The sequence below is a fragment of the Rhinoderma darwinii genome, chromosome 11 (genome assembly GCF_050947455.1).
Source record: "Rhinoderma darwinii isolate aRhiDar2 chromosome 11, aRhiDar2.hap1, whole genome shotgun sequence".
In the NCBI taxonomy this organism is placed as follows: Eukaryota; Metazoa; Chordata; class Amphibia; order Anura; family Rhinodermatidae; genus Rhinoderma; species Rhinoderma darwinii.
This window is the reverse complement of record NC_134697.1, coordinates 94,875,150-94,901,480: the sequence shown is the minus strand read 5'-3', so window position 1 is coordinate 94,901,480 and position 26,331 is coordinate 94,875,150. Positions and strand designations below refer to the sequence as shown.

The following is a 26,331-nucleotide window of genomic DNA, read 5'->3' as shown; positions in this document are numbered from 1 at the left end:
CTGGAATGGCCACATCCTCAAGGCCTAAGGGCCATACAGCGGTTCCTGGGATTCGCCAATTTCTACCGGCATATTATTCCAAACTTTTCATCTCTGACGGCTCCCATCTCTACCCTTACCAAGAAGGGTGTGAATGCCAAGGTATGGACTCCAGAGGCAGAGTCCGCATTCATTAGCCTCAAGAAAGCCTTCACTTCAGCTTCAATCCTCCATCATCCTGACGTATCTCGGCAGTTCTCATTGGAGGTGGACGCTTCCTCTGTTGGTGCAGGTGCACTTCTGTTCCAGAGGAGCTCCAAAAGGAAAGGCAGTAGTATGTGGCCACTACTCAAGGCTTTTTTCTTCTGCTGAGCACAATTACTCTATTGGAGATCGGGAGCTACTGGCCATCAAATTGGCTCTGGAGGAGTGGAGACATCTTCTGGAGGGCGCAGCTCACCCCATCTTGATCTACACCAACCACAAGAACCTTACCTACCTTCAGTCCGCTCAACGACTAAATCCCCGTCAAGCCAGGTGGTCGCTGTTCTTCACCCTTTTTCCAATTTCTGCTCCACTACCGTTCCGCTGACAAGAATATGAGGGCCGATGCCCTGTCCAGATCGTTTGAGACGGAAGACACGGTGGAGTCCCTTCAGACTATCATAGACCCGTCCTACATTGTCACTGCTAATCCTCTGCAGGTTAGAGACATCCCTCCGGGGAGGACTTTTGTTCGGTTGGCAGAAAAGAGAAGAATTCTCCACTGGGCACAACAGTACTAAACTTGCTGGGCACGCTGGTGTCCGTAAAACCCGAGACCTGATTGCTCGTCACTTCTGGTGGCCCACGCTACCTAAAGATGTTCTGGACTTTGTCTCTTCATGCACGGTGTGTGCTTCTAACAAAGTTACTCACTCCAAGCCTGCCGGCCTGCTTCAACCTCTGCCTGTACCCAATGCCTCCTGGCAGCACATTGAAATGGACTTTGTCACACCTCCCCCCTTCAGCAGGATGCAACTCTGTCTGGGTGGTGGTGGACCGGTTCTCTAAGATGGCACATTTTATCCCGCTGACCGGCCTACCTTCTACTCCCCGACTGGCGAGTCTCTTCATTCAACACATCTTTCGCTTGCATGGCTTGCCTCTTCACATTGTGTCCGACCGCGGGGTTCAGTTTAACTCAAAGTTCAGGAGAGCCCTCTGTAAACTCCTGGAGGTGAGATTGGACTTTTCCTCAGCCTATCACCCCCAGTCCGATAGGCAAGAGGAGAGGATCAACCAGATCATGGAGAATTATCTCCGCCACTTCATCTCTTCACAGCACGATAACTAGGTTCTTCCATGGGCCGAGTTCTCGTACAACAACCACACAAGTGAATCTACCACTTCCACTCCATTTCACATTGTGTACAGTCAACATCCTAGAGTCCCTCTTCCAGTGTCGACTTCATCTCAGGTACCCGCTGCTGCATATGGGGACTTTCTGCAAATCTGGCAACAGATCCCGGTCCCCTATTTTGCTGGCAGTCGATCGCATGAAGCGAAAGGCAGATACAAAGAGAAGAGAGCCGCCTCAGTATCTTCCGGGTACCAAAGTCTGGCTGTCCTCTCGGAACATTAGTTTGAAGGTGCCCTCATACAAGTTTGCTCCCAGGTTCCTTGGTCCTTTCGAAATTCTGTAACAAATAAACCCTGTCTCCTATAAGCTGCGGCTGCCTCCTACCCTCAGAATCCCCAACTCCTTTCATGTGTCCCTCCTGAAACCCGTGGTCCTGAACTGCTACAGCAAGACTTCTAGTTCCACAGTTGCTCCCAGCGGTTCTTCTGATGGGTTCGAGGTGAGGGAGATCCTGGACTGCAAATGGGTAGGGGGAAGGACTTTCTATTTGGTGGACTGGAGAGGGTTTGGTCCTGAGGAGAGGTCCTGGGAGCCAGAAGAGAACCTGTAAAGGATCTGCCAGACAAGCTTCTGTGTCGACGCCCGTGGTTAATCAGTCTGCATCTGTCCCTAGGTCTGATAGAGTGACTCGATCTGCTACCACTCAGGCTAGTAAGCTGAGGAGTGGGAGAACCTATCACAGCCTGGCCAGACGGTTCTAGCTCCCGCCCTTGGTATATTTATACCTTAATTTGCTGTCTGTCCTTTGCCTGTGATTCTTGTGTTTCCTGGCTCTGCTGTTCCTGCTAATACCATAGACCTCTGCTTCATATTGACCCTGCTCGACTGACTATTCTCCTGTTCTGCTTTGTTACCGTGTACTCTCCAGGTTTGACTCGGCTCGTTCACTACTCTGTTGCTCACGGTGTTTCCGTGGGCAACTTCCCCTCTTCCCTTGCTTCTGTGTTCCCTTGGCTGTTTTGTTCGTCGTTCACATAGTGAGCGTAGGGACCGTCGCCCATTTGTACGCCGTCGCCTAGGACGGACTGTGCAAGTAGGCAGGGACTGAGTGGCGGGTAGATTAGGGCTCACCTGTCCGTCTCCCTACCCCGACATTACAGAACCTCAGTGCTCCTGCTCTTATTAAAAAATTCCTCTCTCGCTCTGTCCCCAAGAAGGGGGGGGCGTAAGAGGGGGATACTGTAGCGTCCATGGCCACGGGCTGTTGGGTTTACTCACCTCCCGACGTCAGCAGCCATGGATCCGTGAGCGCTGGGGCAGTTATGGGGGCATAATACTGTATGGGGCAACTGTTTTTTTTTCTGCATTTTTTGGCAAAATTTAAATTTGTATAAATTAAATGACAATGTAAATTAACCCAAAAATGGCTCCTACATAAAACTACAATTTGTCCTGCAAAAATAAAAATCTTATACAGCTGCGTCGAATTAAAAAAAAAAAAAAGCTATAAGCCCTGGGATGCAAAGAGGAAACAAATCTACAGTAAAGATAGTTCTGTCATCAAGGCTAAAATTGTCCCGATCCTTAGGAGGTTAATGTGAGGCGCGAAATGTGATGAATTTTGAACCTCCATGTGCCTCACATTAATAGTAAATAACCCCATCATGTACCTCACACATTAACCCAATGTTGTGCATTATGACTGAGGAACATGATGGGGTTAATTACTATTGATGAGAGGCAAATGGAGGTTCAAAATTCATCATCGCACCTCGCGCCTCACATCAGAAAATGGAGGAACTTATTATTTTTTTATTGTTGCCAAAGGGTCAATTTAGTATTGAGAATCGCAATACCATAACTCCCAACATTCAAGTATCATAAAGAGGGACAACCGTAGCACTTCAAATGTTTTTATTTTAAGCCACACCTCTATCCCTGCCCAATGCCCGCCCATACACACCTGGTTCAACCTATACAGTATCTTGCTCCCATTGTGCCACCCAACAGTATAATGCCCCCATAGAGCCCCACATAGTATAATGCCACTATAGCTGCCCCCACACAGTATAAAACCCAATAGCGCCTCCCACGGTATAATGCCAAATAGCTCCCCCCACACAGCCCCATAGAAGCAGCCATACAGTATAAAGCCCAATAACTGCCCTCATACAGTAAAATACCTCCATAGCTGCCCCATACAGTAAAATGCCCCCAAAGCTGCCCCCATACAATATAATGCCCCATAATGCCTAATAAAAAAAGTAATAAAATAAAAACAAGAGGTACATTAACCCCTTCAGGACTGAGCCTGTTTTGGCCTTCAGGACGAAGCCGATTTTTAAAATCTGACATGTGTCACTTTATGTGGTAATAACTCCGGAATGCTTTTACCTATCCAAGCGATTCTGAGATTGTTTTCTCGTGACACATTGGACTTTATGTTACTGGCAAAATTTGCCCGATAGATTCAGTATTTAATTGTGAAAAACACCAAAATTTAGCGAAAAATTGCAAAAATTAGCATTTTTCGAAATTTAAATGTATCTGCTTGTAAAACCGATAGTAATACCACAGAAAATAGTTACTAGTTACCATCCCCCACATGTCTACTTTAGTTTGGGATCGTTTTTTTAACATTATTTTATTTTTCTAGGACGTTACAAGGCTTAGAACTTTAGCAGCGATTTCTCATATTTTCAAGAAAATTTCAAAAGGCGATTTTTACAAGGACAAGTTCAGTTCTGAAGTGGCTTTGAGAGTCTTATATATTAGAAAGTCCCCATAAATCACCCCATTTTGAAAACTGCACCCCTCAAAGTATTCAAAACAGCATGGGCCAGTTTGTGGAAGACCCGACTAGAGGTGAAGCTCTGTTGGATCTGGTCATTTCTAATAATGCAGATCTTGTTGGGAATGTCAATGTTCGTGAAAACCTCGGTAACAGTGATCACAATATAGTTACATTTTACCTATACTGTAAAAAACAAACGCAGGCTGGGAGGGCAAAAACATTTAATTTTAAGAAAGCCAATTTCCCCAGGATGAGGGCTGCAATTCAGGATATGGACTGGGAAGAACTAATGTCAAATAATGGAACAAATGATAAATGGGAGATTTTCAAATCTACTTTGAGTTATTATAGTGCAAAATTTATTCCTACAGGTAATAAGTATAAACGACTCAAATTAAACCCCACATGGCTTACACCTTCTGTGAAAGGGGCAATACATGACAAAAAAAGGGCATTTAAAAAATACAAATCTGAGGGTACAGCTGTAGCCTTTGTAAAATATAAAGAGCTTAATAAAATCTGTAAAAATGTAATAAAATTAGCAAAAATACAAAATGAAAGGCAGGGGGCCAAGGATAGTAAAACAAATCCTAAAAAATTCTTCAAGCATATAAATGCAAAAAAGCCAAGGTCTGAACATGTAGGACCCCTAGATAATGGTAATGGGGAGTTGATCACAGGGGATCAAGAGAAGGCAGAGTTACTAAATGGGTTCTTTAGCTCTGTATATACAACTGAAGAAAGAGCAGCTGATGTAGCCGGTGCCAGTGCTGTTAATATATCGGCTGATATACTGAATTGGATGAATGTAGATATGGTGCAAGCTAAATTAAATAAAATAAATGTGCACAAGGCTCCGGGACCAGATGGGTTACACCCTAGAATTCTTAAAGAGCTTAGTTCAGTTATTTCTGTCCCCCTTTTCATAATATTCAGAGAATCTCTAGTGACTGGTATAGTGCCAAGGGACTGGCGCAGGGCAAATGTGGTGCCTATTTTCAAAAAGGGCTCTAGGTCTTCCCCGGGTAATTATAGACCAGTAAGCTTAACATCCATCGTGGGGAAAATGTTTGAGGGGCTATTGAGGGACTATATACAGGATTATGTGACAATAAATAGCATTATAAGTGACAGCCAGCATGGTTTTACTAAGGACAGAAGTTGTCAAACTAACCTAATCTGTTTTTATGAAGAGGTAAGCAGAAGTCTAGACAGAGGGGCCGCTGTGGATTTAGTGTTTTTGGACTTTGCAAAGGCATTTGACACTGTCCCCCATAGACGCCTAATGGGTAAATTAAGGACTATAGGTTTAGAAAATATAGTTTGTAATTGGATTGAGAATTGGCTCAAGGACCGTATCCAGAGAGTTGTGGTCAATGATTCCTTCTCTGAATGGTCACCGGTTATAAGTGGTGTACCCCAGGGTTCAGTGCTGGGACCACTATTATTCAACTTATTTATTAATGATATAGAGGATGGGATTAATAGCACTATTTCTATTTTTGCAGATGACACCAAGCTATGTAATATAGTTCAGACTATGGAAGATGTTTGTGAATTGCAGGCAGATTTAAACAAACTAAGTGTTTGGGCGTCCACTTGGCAAATGAAGTTTAATGTAGATAAATGTAAAGTTATGCATCTGGGTACCAACAACCTGCATGCATCATATGTCCTAGGGGGAGCTACACTGGCGGATTCACTTGTTGAGAAGGATCTGGGTGTTCTTGTAAATCATAAACTCAATAACAGCATGCAGTGTCAATCAGCTGCTTCAAAGGCCAGCAAGATATTGTCGTGTATTAAAAGAGGCATGGACTCGCGGGACAGAGATGTAATATTGCCACTTTACAAAGCATTAGTGAGGCCCCATCTAGAATATGCAGTTCAGTTCTGGGCTCCAGTTCATAGAAAGGATGCCCTGGAGTTGGAAAAAATACAAAGAAGAGCAACGAAGCTAATAAGGGGCATGGAGAATTTAAGTTATGAGGAAAGATTGAAAGAATTAAACCTATTTAGCCTTGAAAAAAGACGACTAAGGGGGGACATGATTAACTTATATAAATATATTAATGGCACATACAAAAAATATGGTGATATCCTGTTCCTTGTAAAACCCCCTCAAAAAACAAGGGGGCACTCCCTCCGTCTGGAGAAAAAAAGGTTCAAGCTGCAGAGGCGACAAGGCTTCTTTACAGTAAGAACGGTGAATTTATGGAATAGTCTACCGCAGGAGCTGGTCACAGCAGGGACAGTAGATGGCTTTAAAAAAGGGTTAGATAATTTCCTAGAACAAAAAAATATTAGCTCCTATGTGTAGAAATTTTTCCTTCCCTTTTCCCTTCCCTTGGTTGGACTTGATGGACATGTGTCTTTTTTCAGCCGTACTAACTATGTAACTATGTAACTATGTAACTTTGTAACTATGTATTAACCCTTTAGGCGTTTCACAGGAATTAAAGCAAAGTAGAGGTGAAAGTTACAAATTTCATTTTTTTTATACAAAATTCATTTGTAGAACATTTTTTTCTATACCACAGAAGGTTTTTCCCAAAAAATGTAACTTATTATTTATTGCCCAGATTCTGCAGTTTTTAGAAATAACCCACATGTGGCCCTAGTTCGGTCATGGACTGAAACACAGGCCTCAGAAGCAAAGGAGCACCAAGTGGATTTTGGGGCCTTCTTTTTTTAGCATATATTTTAGGTACCATGTCAGGTTTGAAGAGGTCTTGTGGGGCCAAAACAATAAAGACCCCCAAAAGTGACCTCATTTTGGAAACTACACCCCTCAGGGAATTTATCTAGGGGTATAGTTAGCATTTTGAACCCACAGTTTTTTTGCTAAATTTATTTGAATTAGTTTGTGAAGATGAAAATCTACTTTTTTCTGAAAAAACTTAGAAATTTTTAATTTTTTCAAGGTATAAAAGAGAAAAAACACCCCAACATATGTAAAGCAATTTCTCCTGATTATAGCAATACCCCATATGTGGTAATAAACTGCTGTTTGGACCCACAGCAGGACTCAGAAGGGAAGGAGCACCATTTGGATTTTGAAATTCTGATTTTGCTGGAATGGTTTTCAGTGCCATGTCGCGTTTGAAATGCACTGGAGGGAACAAAATAGTGGAAACCCCTGGAAAGTGACCCCATTTTGGAAACTACACCCCTCAAGGAATTTTTCTAGGGGTAAAGTTAGCATTTTGACCCCACGGTTGTTTTGCTGAATTCATTGAAATTATTCTGTAAAGGTAAAAATCGACTTTTTTTCTGAAAAAAGTTAGCCATTTTTAATTTTTACAAGGAATAAAGGAGAAAAAGCACCCCAACATTTGTAAAACAATTTCTCCCGATTACGGAAATATGCCATATGTGGTAATAAACTGCTGTTTGGACCCACAGCAAGGCTTAGAAGGGAAGGAGCGCTATTTGGCTTTTGGAGCTCAAATTTAGCTGAAATGGTTTTTGGGTGCCATGTCGCATTTGCAAAGCCCCTGAGAGGCCAAAACAGGGGAAACCCCCCAAAAGTGGAAATTACACCGATATAGTGGGCATTTAGACCCCACAAGTCTTTTGCAGGATTTATTAGAATTAGGCCGTAAAAATGAATATCGACATTTCTTCCACTAAAATGTTGCATTTTTTTCAATTTCACAAAGGATAAAGGGGGTAAAAGCTGCCCAACATTTGTAAAGCAATTTCTCCCGAGTACGGCAATACCCTACGTGTGGTCATAAATGGTTTTTCATTAGAAAGTAATTAACCCTTTCTGGAGTGATCAATTTTTTTCTTTACCTTCTTAGTTTTTTCCTCCCCGCGTTCCAAGAGCCACAACTTTTTTATTTTTCAGTCAATAGAGCGGTATGAGGGCTTATTTATTGAGGGACGAGCGGTCGTTTTTATTGGTGCAACTTTTTGGTACATACAACTTTTTGAGCACTTTTTATTACATTTTTAGGTAGAGCCAAGGTGACCAAAAAAACAGCGATTTTGCCGTTCTAAATTCTTTATTTTTTACGTGAGACGCTCCATACATCACCCCCCACACGACATGCTATGTCATGGTGCGCGCAGGGGTTAATGCGCAGCGCATGGTGCAGAGTGAAAATTAAAATTTTCCACTCATATGCCATTTTAGTGCACTATATGTTATGCCCAGTTTGTGCCACTGAAGACAAATAACTCAAAATATTAACCGGGTTCTCCCGGGTATGGCGATGCCATATCTGTGGACGTAAATTGGTGTTTAGGCACGATGCAGGGCTCAGAAGGGAGGGACGCCATTTGGCTTTTGGGGCGCAGAGTTTGCTTGGTACTTGTTCTGTTTGGGGTTTTACTGGTGTTTCAGTTTATAATGTGGGGGCATATGTTATCTGTGCGGAGTACATCAGGGTACATGTTATCTGTGCGGAGTACATCAAGGTACATGTTATCTGTGCGGGGTACATCAGGGTATAATAAGAGGGTATAATAATGCAGTAAATAAATAATAATCCGCAGATATGTGGCCAGTGTCGCACTGATAAATGGCGCACGATCTTATCCGCTTTTGGAACACTGCACATTTTGCATCGCCATATTCTGAGAGCCAGAACTGTTTTATTTTTTCTCCACCGGAGCCGAGTGAGGGTTTATTCTTTGCGGGACAATCTGTAGTTTTCATTGGTACCATTTTGGGGTACCAGAAATTTTTTTGATCACGTTTTATTCCATTTTTTGGCAAGCAAGGTGACCAAAAACCATCAATTCTGACAATGTTTTTTATTTGTTTTTTTTATGGCCTTCACCCTGGGCTATAAATGACCATTATACTTTATTCTGCGGGTCGATACGATTACGGCGATACCAGATGTATATAATTTTGTTATGTTTTGCAGCGTTTGTGCAATAAAATCACTTATTTATAAAATAAATTAATTTTTGTGTCACCATATTCTTATAGCCATAACGTTTTTATTTTTCAGTCAAAAAAGCGGTGTAAGGGCTTGTTTTTTGCGGTACGGGATGTAGTTTGTATTGGTACCATTTTGGCGTACATGCGACTTTTTGATCACTTTTTATTGTATATTTTGGGAGGGTTGGTAACCAAAAAATTGTGATTCGGGCACTGTTTTTCGTTTATTTTTTTCGCGGTGTTCACCTTGCGGGAAAAATAATATTACAGTTTTATAGTTGGGGTCGTTACGAACGCGGCAATACCAAATATGTGTACTTTTTTTTAACGTGTTAATTTTTTTCCCTATAATAAAAGTCTTATTATAAGAAAAAAAGCATTCTTTGTTTATGTCACTTCTAACTTTGATTTTTACACTTTTTCAAAACATTTTTATTATCTTTTTTTAACTTTTTTTACTTGTCCCACTAGGGGACACTTAGACTGGCAGCTCTGATCGCTGCTGGAACACATTACACTACACACGTAGTGTAATGTGTTCCAACTGTCATTGTGACGTAACTGTCACACTGACAGGAAGCAGAGGAGGAACGGCCGGAGGCTGATCCTCCGAGGCTTCCGTACATGGCAACCCGGAGGTCATTGTCTGGCCTCTGGTTGCCATGATAAGGATCGCCAGCCCCCGCAAATACATGTGGGGGGCTGCCGATCCGCTGTAAACTACTTCGATGTGGTGATCGCAATCGACCACCGCATCGAAGGGGTTAATTGCCGATTTCAGCGGCGACAGGCCGCTGATCGGCAACGGGGAGAGCAGGGCTGACACCCTGCACAGTTAACCGCCGCTGCGGTGTAGCGCCGCGCGGCGGTTAACTTTTAAAGCGCGGACGTAACTGTACGCCCAGGTGCGCGAAGTTACTGCTTATCTGGACGTACAGTTACGCCAAGGTGCGGGAAGGGGTTAAAAAAAAATGGCCATTAAAACTTCAGATCGAATGCACATGACCGTATTGGTTTTGCAGTCCGCAAAACCACGGGTCCGATACGATCTGTCGGACCACAAAAAAACCTTTGTTGTCCACAATTCACCAGTATTGGAGAATCCGCAAATCTGGACCGTAAAATGATTTGTCCAGAGTTTTCGTGGTCTAGATTTGTGGCCTCCTGCACGGTACGGGGCCACAGAAAAGAACGGGTCCACAATTTATCCGCAAATATATGGATCGATTGTGGCTGTAAAAATACAGTTGTGTGCTTGAGGTCTCAGACGGACTGGAAATAGATGAAAATTTGGAGACACACTGATGCAAATCGGCCATGAAAAACTGTGTTTTTAATAGCCGATTGTCATACTTTTACCATCCGTTTTTCATAGCCGTTAAAAAAAACCTGATGGATTTCATTTTCCACATAGTGCCACATTGATCACTATAGATAGTACCACGGTGCCCACAATGTGATAGTGTCCATGTAAGATAGCGTCACAGTGGCCTCTGTATATTGTGCCCATACCCATACAATGCCACAGTGCCCATGTAGGTAGTGCCACACCCCATCTTGTAGAAAACGCTACCCCCACCTCCCCTCTGTATTTAACGCCATTTCGGCTCCCCCTAGGCGCGGAATCACCAACCAGCGCATCAGCCATTATGGCTGGGATTCCGCTCTAGGAGGAGACCCTGACATCACTGTCATATATGGACAGTGAGGCAGGGGCTCCCTCTAGGTGTGGAATCCATGGCCAGAGCGTTGGCAACACTCTGGCCGGGGGTTCCGCACAAGGAGCTCTATGACGTTACTGTTCATAAATAGACAGTGATGTTAGGGGCTTTGAGATGCCGGAATCCCCGTCAACGCTGAGGATTCAGCTCCTGGGGGAGCCAGTGACGTCACTGTTCATATATTACATCGTTTGTACGGTTGAAAAAAGACACATGTCCATCAAGTTCAACCAAGGGATGGAAAAGGGGAAGTAAAACATTTCTACACATAGGAGAGAATATTTTTTTGTTCTAGGAAATTATCTTTGCCTTTTTGCAGCGTCTCCTGTCCCTGCTGTGACAGCTTCTGCGGTGACTATTCCATAGATTACAGTTTTCACAGTAAAGAAGGTTTTGTCGCCTCTGCAGGTTGAACCTTTCTTTTTCCAGACGGAGGGAGCGCCCCCTTGTTTTTTGAGGGGGTTTTACATGGAACAGGATTTCACCATATTTTTTGTATGTGCCATTAATATATTTATATAAGTTAATCATGTCCCCCCTTAGTTGTCTTTTTTCAAGGCTAAATAGGTTTAGTTCTTTTAATATTTCCTCATAACTTGGATTCTCCATGCCCCTTATTAGTTTCGTTGCTCTTTGTATTTTTCATCCTTTCTATGAACTGGAGCCCAGAACTGAACTGCATATTCTAGATGAGGCAGCACTAATGCTTTGTAAAGTGGTAATATTACATCCCTGTCCCCGAGTCCAGGCCTCTATAATACACGACAATATCCTGCTGGCCTTTGAAGCAGCTGATTGACATTGTGCTGTTATTTAGTTTATGATTTACAAGTACACCCAGATCCTTCTCAACAAGTGACTCTCCCAGTGTAGCTCCCCCTAGGACATATGATGCTGCAGATTATTACACCCAGATCCTTCTCAACAAGTAACTTCCCCAGTGTAGCTCCCCCTAAGACATATGATGCCTGCAGATTATTACACCCAGATCCTTCTCAACAAGTGACTCCCCCAGTGTAGCTCCCCCTAGGACATATGATGCATGCAGGTTGTTCGTACCCAGGTGCATAACATTGCATTTATCTACATTAAACTTAATTTGCCAAGTGGAGGCCCAAACACTTAGGGAGGATTTAGACGAGCGTGTGCCTTTTGCACACGCAAAAGGCACTTAACAGCTCCGTGTGTCATCACCATATGATGCGCGGCTGTGTGATTTTCGCGTAGCCGCCATTATTATGACACTCTGTTTGTATGTTTGTAGCACGTGGTGCTTTTCTGTTTTCAATCATACTTTTTACTGCTGTTGCGCGAATCACGCGCGTCCCACGGAAGTGCTTCCATGTGGTGCGCATGATTTTCATGCACCCATTGACTTCAATGGGTGCGTGATGCGCGAGAAACACAGAAATATAGGACATGTCGTGAGTTTTACGCAGCGGACACCGGCTGCATAAAAATCACGGACTGTCTGCACGGCCCCATAGACTAATATACGTCCGTGCGAGGCGCGTGAAAATCACACGCGTTGCACGGACGTATATCACGCTCGTGTAAATCCACCCTGAGTGTGTTCAAATCCGCTTGCAATTCACGAACATCTTCCATAGTCTGAACTATATTACATAGCTTGGTGTTATCTGCAAAAATAGAAATACTGCTATTAATCTCATCCTCTAGGTCAGGGGACTCAAGCACGTGGCCCGCGGGCCGCATGCGGCCCCTGGGGCTGTCATCTGCGGCCCGCGGGACACAGAGCCGCTAGTATCGGCTCTGCTCCGAGACTCTGGAATTCCCTGACATCGCTGTCCACATATGAACAGCGATGTCTGGAGCTTCCCCAGAGCCAGAGTCCCTGGAAGAGCGCTAGTACAGGCTCTGCTCCGGGACTCTGTGGAATTCCCTGACATCGCTGCCCATATATGGACAGTTTGTCAGGGTCTTCCCCAGAGCGGAGTCCTGGGCAGAGCGCTAGTATCAGCTCTGTTCCGGGACTCTGTGGAATTCCCTGACATCGCTGCCCATATATGGACAGTGTGTCAGGGTCTTCCCCAGAGCGGAGTCCCGGGCAGAGCGCTAGTATTGGCTCTTCTCCGGGACTCTGGAATTCCCTGATATTGCTGTCCACATATGAACAGCGATGTCTGGGGCTTCCCCAGAGCGGAGTCCCGGGCAGAGCGCAGGATCGCCTCTGCTTCGGGACTCTGTGGAATTCCTTGACATCGCTGCCCATATATGGACAGTGTGGCAGGGTCTTCCCCAGAGCGGAGTCCCGGGCAGAGCGCTAGTACAGGCTCTGCTCCGAGACTCTGTGGAATTCCCTGACATCGCTGCCCATATATGGACAGTGTGTCAGGGTCTTCCTTAGAGCGGAGTCCCGGGCAGAGCGCTAGTATCGGCTCTGCGCCGGGACTCTGTGGAATTCCCTGACATCGCTGCCCATATATGGACAGTGTGTCAGGGTCTTCCCAGAGAGGAGTCCCGGGCAGAGCGCTAGTATCGGCTCAGCTCTGGGACTGTGGAATTTCCTAACATCGCTGCCCATATATGGACAATGTGTCAGGGTCTTCCCCAGTGCGGAGTCCCGGGTAGAGCGCTAGCATCGGCTCTGCTCTGGGACTCTGTGGAATTCCCGGACATCGCTGTCCATACATCGACAATGATGTCAGGGGCTTTCCCAGAGCAGGAGTCCCAGTGATGTCAGGAGCACAGCTGGAGTCCCAGGAAGAGCCTACTAGCGCTCTGCCCGGGACTCCAGCTCTGGGGTTGCCCCTGACATCTGTCCATATATGGACAGTGATGTCAGGAGCAGAGCTGGAATCCCAGGCTGCACTCACAACTCTACTATTATATCATGTACTTTACTCCAGTCACATCCAGAGCTGCACTCACAACTCTACTGTAACATCATGTACTATACTCCAGAGACATCCACAGCTACACTCACAACTCTACTGCAAGATCAGTAGATGCAGATGCAAACATCTTGTCTTATACTCCAAATAAATCTAGAGCTCCAGTCACAACTCTACTATTATATAATGTGCTATACTCCAGTCACAACTCTACTGTAACATCATGTCTTATACTCCAGTCACATCCAGAGCTGCAGTCACAACTCTACTGTAACATCATGTCTTATACTCCAGCCACATCCAGAGCTGTAGCCATAACTCTACTGTAACATCATGTCCTATACTCCAGTCACATCCAGTGCTGCAGTCACAACTGTACTGTAACATCAGGTCCCATTCTCCAAACAAATCCAGAGCAGCAGTCACAAATCTACTGTAGTTCGAGCTGCTCCGGGACTCCAGCTCTGGGCAAGACCCTGACATCACTGTGGCAGCATCCACAGAGGGCACTGCGGCAGCATCCACAGAGGGCACTGCGGCAGCATCCACAGAGGGCTCTGCGGCAGCATCTACAGAGGGCACTGTGGCACTATCTAAAAAGGGGCTGCCCAATCTTGACGTGTGCCAAACGCTGCTAACTGAGCTGCCGGACTGCATTTAGCGACACAAACTGGAAAACTGGATTGTTGAAATAAGCGCGTGGAGAAATATCTCAAATTTTAAACCTAGCGGTATTATTATAGTAATGTAGTATTATTATAGTAATATAGTGTTATTGTAGTTCAATTAACTAATTGAATAATAATTTTGTATTGTATCAAATTTGAAAGTAATGCAGCCCGTCAACTTCCCATTTATTCTATATGCGGCCCACTTACCCGGCCGAGTTTGAGACCCCTGCTCTAGATCATTAATATATAAGTTGAATAATATATGGACAGTGACATCACGGGGCTTTCCCAAGACAGGAGTGCCAGCCAGAGAATTTGCGTTGCTCTGGTTGGGTACTCCATAGTTCAATGCTGGAGCTGGCTGTTCCCTGCTTTAGCCTTGGATTCAACTGTATCTGCATCCTGAGGACGCAGATACAGTTGACACCAGGACATACCACCGACCGCCTGGGACTTCGCCTGGAATTCTGGACTGTCTCACTGAATCCGGGACAGTTGGGAGGTATGGCAATACTACATGAAGTATCAGTATCAAAGTCTAGATTCTTGTATCGTGACAACCCTAGAGTGTGTGCTATAATTGTTCTTCTAAATCCTATTGCGCTAATGGCTGTTCTGCATACGATTGCCATGGAGACGAGCACAACGCTCTGTCTCTAACTGCAGAGTTAGGGCTTGTCCACAAGTAACAGATTTGCTGCAGAAATTTTCTGCAGTTTTACGCATCAAGTACCAATCCGCTGCGGAAAATACGCACCATACGCATACCGTTTCATGCGTTTTTTTTACTGCGGAAAATAGTGCCGATTTTGTCTGCATTTTTCTTGGTGCGCTTTTTTCAAGGGCTGTGTGATGGTGGAATTCCTTCTTCATGTGATGTCATTTCCACCCCCTGTAAGAAATACCACTGCATTTCTGCAGCAAATTACGCAGTACATCAGAAAAACACAGGAACTCAGTCCACTTTGCTGCGGAACTAAAATTACTCACCGCAGTTGAATTTCTGAACTGAATTTTTCCGCAGCGTGTGGACAACATTTGTTAAATCACACCCACTTTGCTGCTACGGTATCCCGCTGCGTATCTTACATCCACAATTCCGGACGGAAAATACGCAGCAATTCAGTTACGTGTTGGCAAGCCCTGAGGCTATGTTCACACAGGGCGGATATGCTGCGTGAAAGCACACAGCGTATCCGGCCTGGGCACCGCAGGGAATTCCGCCCAAAAAGGCCGCACCAAATTGTATAAAAAAATAAAAAAACAACGACGCATACTTACCCTCTGACGTCCTGCAGGTCAGCCTCCTGGGATGACGTTTTATCCCATATGACCTCTGCAGCCTGTGATTGGCTGCAGCAGGCACATGGCATGAAATGTCATCCTAGGAGGCTGACCTGGATGAAGAAGCACAGAATTCAGAGTAAGTGTAAGATTATTATTTTTTTTATTTGAGTTGCGATTTTTTAAGCTTTTCCAGTGCAAAAAAAATCCGCAACATCTAAAATTAGTTGTAGGTTTTACCTGCCCATTGAATTCATGGGGAAAACTCGCAACACAAAAGCAGCGATTGTGCAAATACAATTGACATGCTGCCAATTTAAAAAAACGCACGTCAATTTCTTTAACTTTTTTTTTCCACTTATCATTTACGCAGCGCGTGGAGAAGTTTTATTTAAATCCACTCTGCTGCTACTGTATTATGATACGGATATTCCGCAACAAAATCTTTTGTGGAAAATTCTGAGTATTTACGCTACGTGGGAACTTTCCCTTAGGATCCTTTTACACCAGCCAATATTGGCCGTAAAAACGAGCGCCGATCAACGAGACAGCTCGTCGATCATTTGCTCCTTTCACAAGGAGCTATGATCAGTAATGTATGGGGAGGAGCGATCATTACTACAATCACTCCTCCTCATACGTTTCCATCAGGTCGGCAGCACGTCGTTGTTTATACAGGTAGATGTGCTGCCGACAACAATAATATTTATGGCTGAATAAACTACATGATCAGCCGATGACCGAGCGTTCATATGGCAATGATCGGGAACTAGTGTTCATATGGCAATGATCGGGAACTAGTGTTCATATGAAAGCTCGTTTGCGCGATATTTGGCCCGTGTAAAAAGGCCCTTACAAGCAGCCGGCAGGCATTCTCCATTATTTTAATGACCTTTCCTCTACATAGTTCTGCTCGAGTCTCAAAAAAATGTGTTATCTCTATGTGTTCATCGTGTGGTCTTCATGCATCCATGGCTAGCGGGTTGGCTGAACACCCAGACATAATGTGCAACTATTTGTCATTATCGCAACAAACTCCCTCATGGGAAAGACCAGTTAACACCTCCCCATTATATGCTTGTCTCCAGGTGTTACCGGATGTCAGCATTTTTAATGAATTAGAATTATGTATTTGAAATATTCTTATGGTCTGCTATTGGCTGAATAGGAAATATTGTCACTTTGCCTCTGATTGGTTAACCTCAAGCCTGAGTTTGGCAATAAACCCCCAGAGGAGTATTTTGAGCATACCAGCAGCGTCTGTGTGTTATTTCTCCTCTCTCGATATATATCGGTATGAAATCTCCTGATTGGGATGCTGGATAAAGTTCCTGCCGTGAGTGTCTGTTGGAACAATCGTCTAAATTTCAGTCTAATATATTTTGAGCCATTGACTTCCATGACAAACCAAATCAGTAAGGCCCCATGCACACGACCGTAAAAATCCTCCATAATACGGTCCGCAATTACGGACTCACTCACTTCTATTGGCCGCGGACACCTTTCCGTATCACAACAGATAGGTGTCCGTGCCGTAGAAGCGTACCGCAAAAGATAGAACATGTCCTATATTTTGCTTTTTACTGGCCGTGCTCCCATACGTTATATGGGAGAACGGGACGAAAATCCGGACGGCTGTCAGCGCCCGCAATCGCGGCCCGTGATTACAGGCACGGCCGTGTGCATGAGGCCTTACACAAATTATTTTGAAAAACAATTAGGCTATGTTAACACACGGAGGATACGCTGCGTAAAAGTACACAGCGCCCTGGTTGCCGCAGGGAATTCCAGCCCCAAAAAAACACACCAAATTGTAGTGCAGTTTTTCGACCAGAATATCCGCTGCGAAAAACTGCACGCAATTTTTTTTTAAAAAAAAGCTTCATACTTATGTAGCCATGGCGATGCGTCCCTCTTCCGTCCTGCTGCCCGGCCTCCTGGGATGCTTCAACCGACGTGACGGCTGCAGCGGTCACACGGGATGAAACGTCATCCCAGGTAGACCGGCCTAGACGATAAAGCACAGACTTCTGGGGAAATTGATTTTTTTTTTATCTTCTGAGGTTATCTGCTATTTGTTGCGTGTTTTACCTCCCCAATGGGGGAAACCCGCAAAAAAAAAAGAAGCTAATTCTTACCCCATCGTCATAGCAACACATCCCTCTGTTCTCCGTGCAGCCCGGACTTCGGGGATTAAACGTTATTCCAGGAGGCCGGCCTGGACGGAGAACAAAAAGAAGTGTCGCTATGACAAAGCTATGACAACGCCCGGGGGTATTAACCTTTTAAATTAACTTTAGACACCATTTTTTTTTTCTGATTTGCGATTTTTGTGGCAGAATCGCAGGTTTTTCATGGCAAAAAAACGCAACACTTCATTGAATTAAACAGGGAAAACCGCACCGCATGTCAATTTATGAACGGTTTCTCAACGGATGTTTCAGGGATTTTTCGTGCGTTACTTCCGGCAACTTGTTTAGGGCACAACTTTATCCTATACGTCAACCAGGGAGCGTGCGGTATCGTACTTATACGTATGTCGCATGTTGGCTGCAATGGTTATCCACCCTGATCACTCTTTTAGACTCCCCCATTATTTCTTCTCACAGGTTGTTCTCAGTTCACCATTCACATTCAGGTCAGGACGTTTCTATCCGCGGTTTTGTCCCGCGTTAACGGGGAGGAGACTTTTGAATTTCCCGCCGTTTTTTCTGGTGACGTCATCCTCTGAGTAGAAGAGATTGCTACTTCCTGTTTGCGTTCCAAACGGCGGAAGTGACGCTCGTAACGCGCTGCACCCGGAAGTAGGAACGGTTAAGATTGCGGCTTCTTCTTCTTGTACTCACTGGTCATCTGATGAGAGTTTCCCGGAGTCCTGATCGTCCGCAGCAGCCGGTAATCTCCCGTCTGACATTATAGACAGGAAGTCCGCACCCCTACGTGACCCAGTCACATGATAGCACTGCAATGGAGGCTAATTATGTCATTGTTTGTCCCTCCCCCACAGTTTTTATGTTTGCCCCTCCCCCTTACAAACACTCAATATTACTCCTCCCTTCAGAAGTCAACCCAGTAACTAAGAGGTCACATGTCCTAACCTTGACCACGACCTCAACCCTTCCCCCAATGCTACCCCCATTACCACCTCAGCCTGACTGCCTTTCCCTACCATGGTTTATTCATCTAGTGAACCCATGTCCTGTGCTCTCCTAGGCCGTGTTCACACAGGGTGGATACGCTGCGTAAAAGTACTCTGCGTGTCCGCCCTGGACGCCGCAGGGAATTCCGTCCGAAAAACCACACCAAATTGTGGTGCGATTTTTACATTTTTTTTGGCCGGAATATCCTCTGCCGAAACAGCGCAATCTAAAAAAAACCTGTACTTACCCGTAGCCATGGCGACGCGTCCCTCTGAGGTCCTGCAGCCCGGCCCCCTGTGATTGGCTGCAGTTGTCACATGGGATAAATAAAACATCATCCCTGGAGGGCGGGCTGGACGCAGGCGCATAGAGACCTGGGCAAGTATGAGATTATTTTTTTTATTTTTTTTTAGTTGCGATTTTTGCGGCAGAATCGCAGCTTTTCCGCCACCAAAATCGCAACATCTGCTTTTTGTCGCAGGTTTTACCTCCATATTTTACCTCAACATAAATGGTCACGCTGCGGATTAAAATATCGCAGGTCAATTTCTGAACGTTTTTTTCAGCAGCGCGTGGATGAGATTTGTTCAGATATCATTCACTTTGACGCTCCGGTGTTACGCTGCCGATTATCCGCAATGAAATCCGTTGTGGATAGTTGGCGGTGTTTACGCTCCGTGTGAACTCGGCCTTACTCTTCTGTCCAGGTCGTCACTTGTCTGGGACCCCCATTACCTCTTCCTACAGAGCTCCCTACCACGGGGCGGAAATGCTGCAGATATATGCCGTAAAACCTGCAACGGAAAATGGGGGAAGACAAGTGCAAGCGACTTTTATAAATCTCATCCACGTCCTGCGGCATTTTTCCGCACTGAAATTATCCTGTGGTGCGGATTTTTGCGTAATTTTCTTTCTTGGATCGAGCACGGGTTTGTTTGCGGATTTCTCTATTAACGTAAAAATCCGCACCCAAATCTGCAAGGAACGCATCGCGGCGGAATTTAAATTAATACGGAAGAAAACCCACAGATTTAAGGCCTCATTCACATAACAATTAGGCCTACCCTCGGGAAGACACCTGACGTATTCCTCCAAACATATCCCACTGTATGGCCCGCTGATGGATACGTCACCTGGGGACCGGCCCTGGGAATAGTCCTGAAGTCGCTCTTTATATATTAACAGTGACGTCAGGAGTCCCCCAGGGCCGGTGTAGAGAATCCACTAGCGCTCTGCCCGGCCCTGCTCCTGAGGTCACTGCCCATATATGGTCGGCAACGTTTTGCCCGGGGATTCCGGCCCTGGAAATGTCACTGTCCATTTATGGACAGTGATGTCAGGAGCTCCCCGAGGTAGGTCTTTATTGTATACCTGTGACGGATGCCATCCAGTGACATCCGTCACCCATAGGCTTCCATGTATACCGTGTTATAAACGTTTTTTGTATTGTGGGATCCCTTAGTCTACTACGCTATGCCATCCTTAAAAAAAAAAAGGTATACCAGCCCGAAGGGGGCCAAAAGTACCGTCTTTTTGTTTATCGTGTACATCGGGAGATTTCCCGACTTGAGCAATAACGTGATGTGAACGGGGCCTTAAATCCGCACTGTTTTCTGCATATCCACAATATTTTAGTGCAGTTTTGTCTGGCAGATTTCCGCAGCATATCGGACCTGTAAATTTACCCCTCCCACGGTGCGGGGGCTGCAAAAACTTAGGACATGTCATCTTACTGTCCATATATACGGATCATGTGACCTACTCAGGGGTTTGGGATAAACTGGTGACATCAATCCCGGCCTTCTTTTTGGTTACGGATCCGTGAATAGTGATGGGACCCGGATGAACTACGGGAAGTTTTTTGTGGACAAATGTACCACAAATACGGACAACGGATCCGTGGTGGTCGTGTGCATTAGTCCTAGGAGAAAAAAAATAGCCTGCGGCGTCACTTGGTTTCCTACCCTCAAAGTTGGAGACTTTAGGGCTTCCGGGAATTATGACTGAATGAATTTTACTGATCTATCGTTTCTAGAGACCGAGCCAAACCGTTCCTGAAGAACGTTCTAATGGAAAGCCACCCGGGCGAGATCCTGATTGACCTTAAACACGAAGAAATGGAGGGAGAAGATGAGATTTGTACCAAGGTCATCCAGGAATTTAAAGAAGAGGAAGAAACTTCGGACGTCTGCAAAGGTATCGACCTCGAAATAATCTCTGAATGATCTCACTGGGTGAACTGTAAACACGGGCCAATGATCGGGCAAACGAGCGATCATATGAACCCTCCGTCCCGATTGTTCATCATCTGATCGTATCGTTTATGCAGCCGGCAATATTATCATTGTCGGCAGCGCATCTCCCTGTGTGAACAACGACGCGCTGCCGACGTGATGGAAATGTATGGGGACGAGTGATCGTAGTAACGAGTGCTCGTCCCGATACGTAGCTCAATGAGCTGTCTCGTTGACCAGCGCTCGTTTACACGGTCCATGTCGGGTCTTGTAATAGGACTCGCAGAATGAGAGCCAGTTTGTTGGTAACTTATAGCATTTTTTGTACCGATTAACTGGATAGGTGATAAATGCTATATTAGTGGGGATTCCGATCTCTGTGACCACCACCGATCGGCAGAACCTGAGATCCTGGTCCCCCATTTCCCCCCGCAAGATGGCGGCTAGACGGAGTTTAAATGAAGCAGACCTAGGCCGCTTCATTTAACCCGTTAGTGATCGCCCATAGGTGTTTTTGCGGCGGCCACTAACAGGCTTTATTCTGATGCAGTAGCCTTTTTTATGGCGTTGCATAAGAATAAATAAATACAGCAGGAAGCCGTTAAATCTCCCTGCCGTCAGCTACCGGAGGCAGAGATCGCTATCAGTATCTATCTCGCTCGTTTTACCCCGCAGAGGCGGTGCTCAATAGCGAGAGCCGCATCTGAGTGGCTTTGAAAAGAGGGCAGGGGCTCCCTCCCTCACCACACCGGCACCCTGCGTAAGATCGCAGGATGCCAGTGTCTTCTATGGCAGCCGGGGGCCTAATAAAGGCCCCCAGGTCTGCCTGTAGGGGACGCCTGCTAAGCTATGCCAGAGGCACGACCTAGCAGATGCTTGTCGGTTTTACACGGACAGGCAAGTAATACACTGCAATGCAGAAGTATTGCAGTGTATTATAAAAGCGATCCGAGGATCACATAGTGAAGTCCCCTAGTGGGACTAGTAAAAAGGTAAAAAAAAAAAAGTTTAATAAACTTAATAATAAATAAATAAGTGGGGAAAACAATGAAAAACCCACTTTTTCCACTTACAAAATGCTTTATTATTAAAAAAACTAAAAGAGAGTAAAACATTTACACATATTTGGTATCGCCGCGTCCATAACAACCCTGACTATAACCCATTTGGCGAACGTTGAAATAAAACAATGAAAAAATTGCTGTTTTCTGGGAATCCTGCCTTTAAAAACTGATCAAAAAGTCGCATCTACTCCAAAATGGTAACAAAAACTACAAGTCGTCCCGCAAAAAAAAAAAAAGTCCTCATACAACCGCATCAGTGTAAAATAAAAAAAAAGTTACGGCTCTTCAAATATGGAGACGCAAAAACAAATAAATAAAAAAAAGTTTTTACTGTGTAAAAGTAGAAAAACGTAAGAAAACCATATAAATTTGGTAACGTTCCAATCGTAACGACCCGCTGAATAAAGTGTTGTTATTTATACCACATGGTGAACAGCGTAAATTTAGGACGCAAAAACGTATGACGAAATTGCTGTTTTTTTCATTCCACCACCCCAAAAAAAGTTTATAAAAGTTAATCAATAAATTCTATGTACCCCAAAATGGTGCTAATAAAAAATACAACTTGTCCCGCAAAAAAGAAGACAATATACAGCGATGTCGACACAAAAATAAAAAAAGTTATAGCTCTTTGAATGAGACGATGAAAAAAAAACCCGTAAAAAATAGGCTGGTCACTAAGGGTTAAAGTCTTTTCAGCTGACGGAAAAATGTAAAAAGATGTTTAATAAAGTTCGGATAATATAGATCTTCCAAAAAATTGAAAATGTAATACAAAAATGTTTTCCCGTAAAATAATTTAAACAATAAAAATAGATGTAACTGGTCTTGACGCGTCAGAGACGACGCAGACTATTAAAATATAATATTGTTTATCGCGCTCATGGAACGCTGTAGAAAAACAACCCAGAATTGCTGTTTTTTTTGGTCGCCTCGCCCCCCCCCGAAAATGGAATAAAAAATGATCAAAAAGTTGTATATATCGCAAAATGGTAGCAATAAAAAAACGCCCGCTCGCCCCGCAAAAAAACAAACACTCACATAGCTCCATCTACATATAATAACAGTTGGGGTATGTTCACACGATGAGAGGCATTTACGTGTGAAAAGACAGACTGTTTACAGCTGCCTCGTTTCACACGTAAATGCTCCTCGTAATTTACGAGGCGTCTGAGACGCTCTGAGACGCTCGTAAATCTTGAGCTGTGCTTCATTGAGTTCAATGAAGAACAGCTCAAATTACGTGGCAAAGAAGTGCCCTGCACTTATTTTGACGAGGCAGTCCATTTACGCGTCGTCGTTTGACAGCTGTCAAACGACGACGCGTAAATGACAGGTCGTCTGCACAGAACGTCGGCAAACCCATTCAAATGAATGGGCAGATGTTTGCCGACGTATTGCAGCCCTATTTTCAGGCGTAAAACGAGGCATAATACGCCTCGTTTACGTCTGAAAATAGGTCGTGTGAACCCAGCCTTATGCGACTCAGAATACGGTCACATAAAAAAAATATAAATTTGGTATCGCCGTAACCGTTCTGACCCGAAAAATAAAGTTAAAGCGTACCCAACGTTTTAGAATACGCCGTCATATGTGTGTACATGAGGAATAACACTATTCCTGGCCATGGTGTGACTTTGTTTTGTTGCGGTTTGTACAGCGTTTACGCAGCGGAAAAGTATGAAAGCATAAAAATAAATAAATGACACTTTAAATTCGAAGAGTTGTACCATGAAAAACATTTATCTATCCTGTCGATAGGCGATACTTGGTAGATTGCTGTAGGTCCAACAACTGGTACACCCATCGTTCACGAGAATGAGGGTCCCGTGACACCCCCGTTTAAATAGAGTGGGGGTCACGCGTGTGCACTACCGATCCATTCACTCTCTAAGGGACTGATGGAGATAGTCCATCGTCAGTCCCATAGAGAATGAATATGACACCGGATCCTAGTGATCGCTACGGGTCCCAGCGGTCGGTCCTGGAGTAATAATAGTTTATTACCTGTCCGGTGGATCGGTCATAAGTTACTTTTTGTGGGACAACCCATTTAAATATAAACATATATTTACACCGAATTAAAAAAGTTATTACTACTGGGAAGCTGAGGGGGTAACAATTTTAGTGGTCTCAGGAAGACAACCATTTTTTCATTAGAAGCCGCTGATCGCTGCAGGTGCGGCTTCTCTAAGGGTGTATTCGTTTTTCTCCTAGTTGCCCCAGTTTTTCATCTGTACAAACCTGTGCAGTTTTTGACCGTGCAGCCCACGACTTACCCGTGTGAATACACCATAAACCCCTGTGATTAGCTGTTATGGCCGAGGGCAGCGGCATCTAGCTGGACATTTCACCTGCAGCAGCTATACATTCTTCGCAATGGCCGCCCCCCTCTGACATACATATGCCCCAATTGGGACACCCCAGAATTATTTGTGTCCCTGCCCTCATGGGTAAACGTAATTATAAGTGAATGAGTGAGCATATGGAAGAGCCGTGTCAGAGAGGGAGGGTACGGCTGGATTCACAAACAACTTGACCTTAGCTGTCCGATGAAAGCGCAAGCTTACACCAAATGTGGGAGGCAGCAATGGAGAAGTGTCTAAGGCCGCCCCTGCGAGACCCCACTAATTGCTTAAAAGAAAGTGCAGTGCTGTGCCCTTTCGGCTGTGTTTGGCGTTACTTGGAGATTGGGGTTGAGGTCAAGGCCCCGTGTGAGGCTGCACTCTCCATTTGTTCATTTACTTTCACGCCCACGGATATGCAGTTTGCAGCCTGTTCCTAATTTCATACTTTTCTTATGTGGCGTGTTCTTCCCAATAATACATGCTGGATGTGAGGTCTGTGAATCCAGAAAACTGTTAACTTCATTAGATCTCATGAACTAGCACAGCTTAATGCCTGTACTGCTTTCCCCTTCCTGCAGGCACTTATACAGCTCTGTGTTGTTCCCTCTCCCCTCAGCAGACATTGTGTGTGATCTCCTCTGGCAGACCCTGCCATGTTTGCTCTCTGCACTCAGATACAGTCTGTGTGATCTGTATCTTCCCTCGCTCTCTGTGTACACAGCGCCCTGGGCACGATCCTTCCCTTCACCATGGTCTGCTGTGGATAACCTCCACTTTCATCATATCTCTTACTGCCATAACAATCTTTGAGAGGAGAGAGGCAAGCAAATAAGTAGGCTCTCGGTAAAGCAGATATATTATGTCATCCCTGAGCCGACAAGAGCGGTGTGCTGTCGGAAACCTTGTCAGAAGCAGCACTACGGCCAGCTATGTAAACATTTTGCACAGACTAAAAGCAACAGAAAAGAAGGAAATGGAGACGATTTAGAAAGTTAGGAAGCAAATAAAAAAAATTCATTGCAAAGGTGTCCGTAGCCTTTAAATAGATTATATTCTTGACTGGAGATGAGGACAGATAACTACAGGCCCATAGAAGCCAACACATTACTAGGCACAGGCTCTTCAACTGTACTGTCGTTTATGACCATCTCTAAATCCCTGACCCTCTGATGTACATGTTGGTTGGAGTTATGTTCAGCATTTGTGTGTTCCCTACAGATGGATCCAGTAACCGAAATACACCAGAGAGGTGCTCCAGTCCTCATTATTCCTGGGACAGTCCAGACGAAAGTCATGATGATTATCTCCTCCAGGATCATGAGGTAGATGAGGCGGAGGTCTATGAACGGGCTCTACATGTCATGAGCCTTCGAGAGGATAAATCGTCAAGACAGACCGACAAATTAGCACATTTTACTCCGTGCCTGTTTCTATGATTCAACACTTGTTAAACACCCTACTTCTTCAAGGTCCCGTTAAAGGGGTTGTCTGGGCATGGGACGGTTTTCATACACTGCATAGCAGCCGCGCTGCACAACTGCAACTCTGCTCCTGTTCACTTGAATAGGAGCAGAACTTCAGCACGGCCGCCATACTGTGACCGGAGCCATCTGCTTCCAGCACGGATAGGTCATCAGCATGAAATACCGCCCTGTGCCCGGACAACACTTTTAAATACACACAGGTACAGCATATACCCCTATATATAATACACACAGGTACAGCATCTACCCCTATATAATACACACAGGTACCGTATATACCCATATATAATAAACACGTACAGCATTTACTACCCATATATAATACACGCAGGTACAGTATATACCCATATATAATACACACAGGAACAGCATCTACCCATATATAATACACACAGGTACAGCATCTACCCATATATAATACACACAGGAACAGCATCTACCCATATATAATACACACAGGTACCGTATATACCCATATATAATACACACAGGTACAGTATCTACCCATATATAATACA

At 44.7% G+C, this 26,331-nt stretch overlaps 1 protein-coding gene across 1 annotated transcript in view; it reads left to right on the top strand.

Moving 5' to 3' along the window:
* The first annotated feature begins 18,321 nt into the window (after nt 1-18,321).
* The window catches only part of LOC142663434 (uncharacterized), a 30,272-nt gene continuing 22,262 nt past the window's right edge, over nt 18,322-26,331 (top strand). The window contains exons 1-3 of the mRNA XM_075842080.1: nt 18,322-18,438; nt 20,719-20,879; nt 25,548-25,651. Coding sequence (XP_075698195.1) covers nt 20,753-20,879; nt 25,548-25,651 — 231 coding nt within the window. The 5' untranslated portion in view covers nt 18,322-18,438; nt 20,719-20,752. The remainder of the gene's footprint in view (nt 18,439-20,718; nt 20,880-25,547; nt 25,652-26,331) is intronic.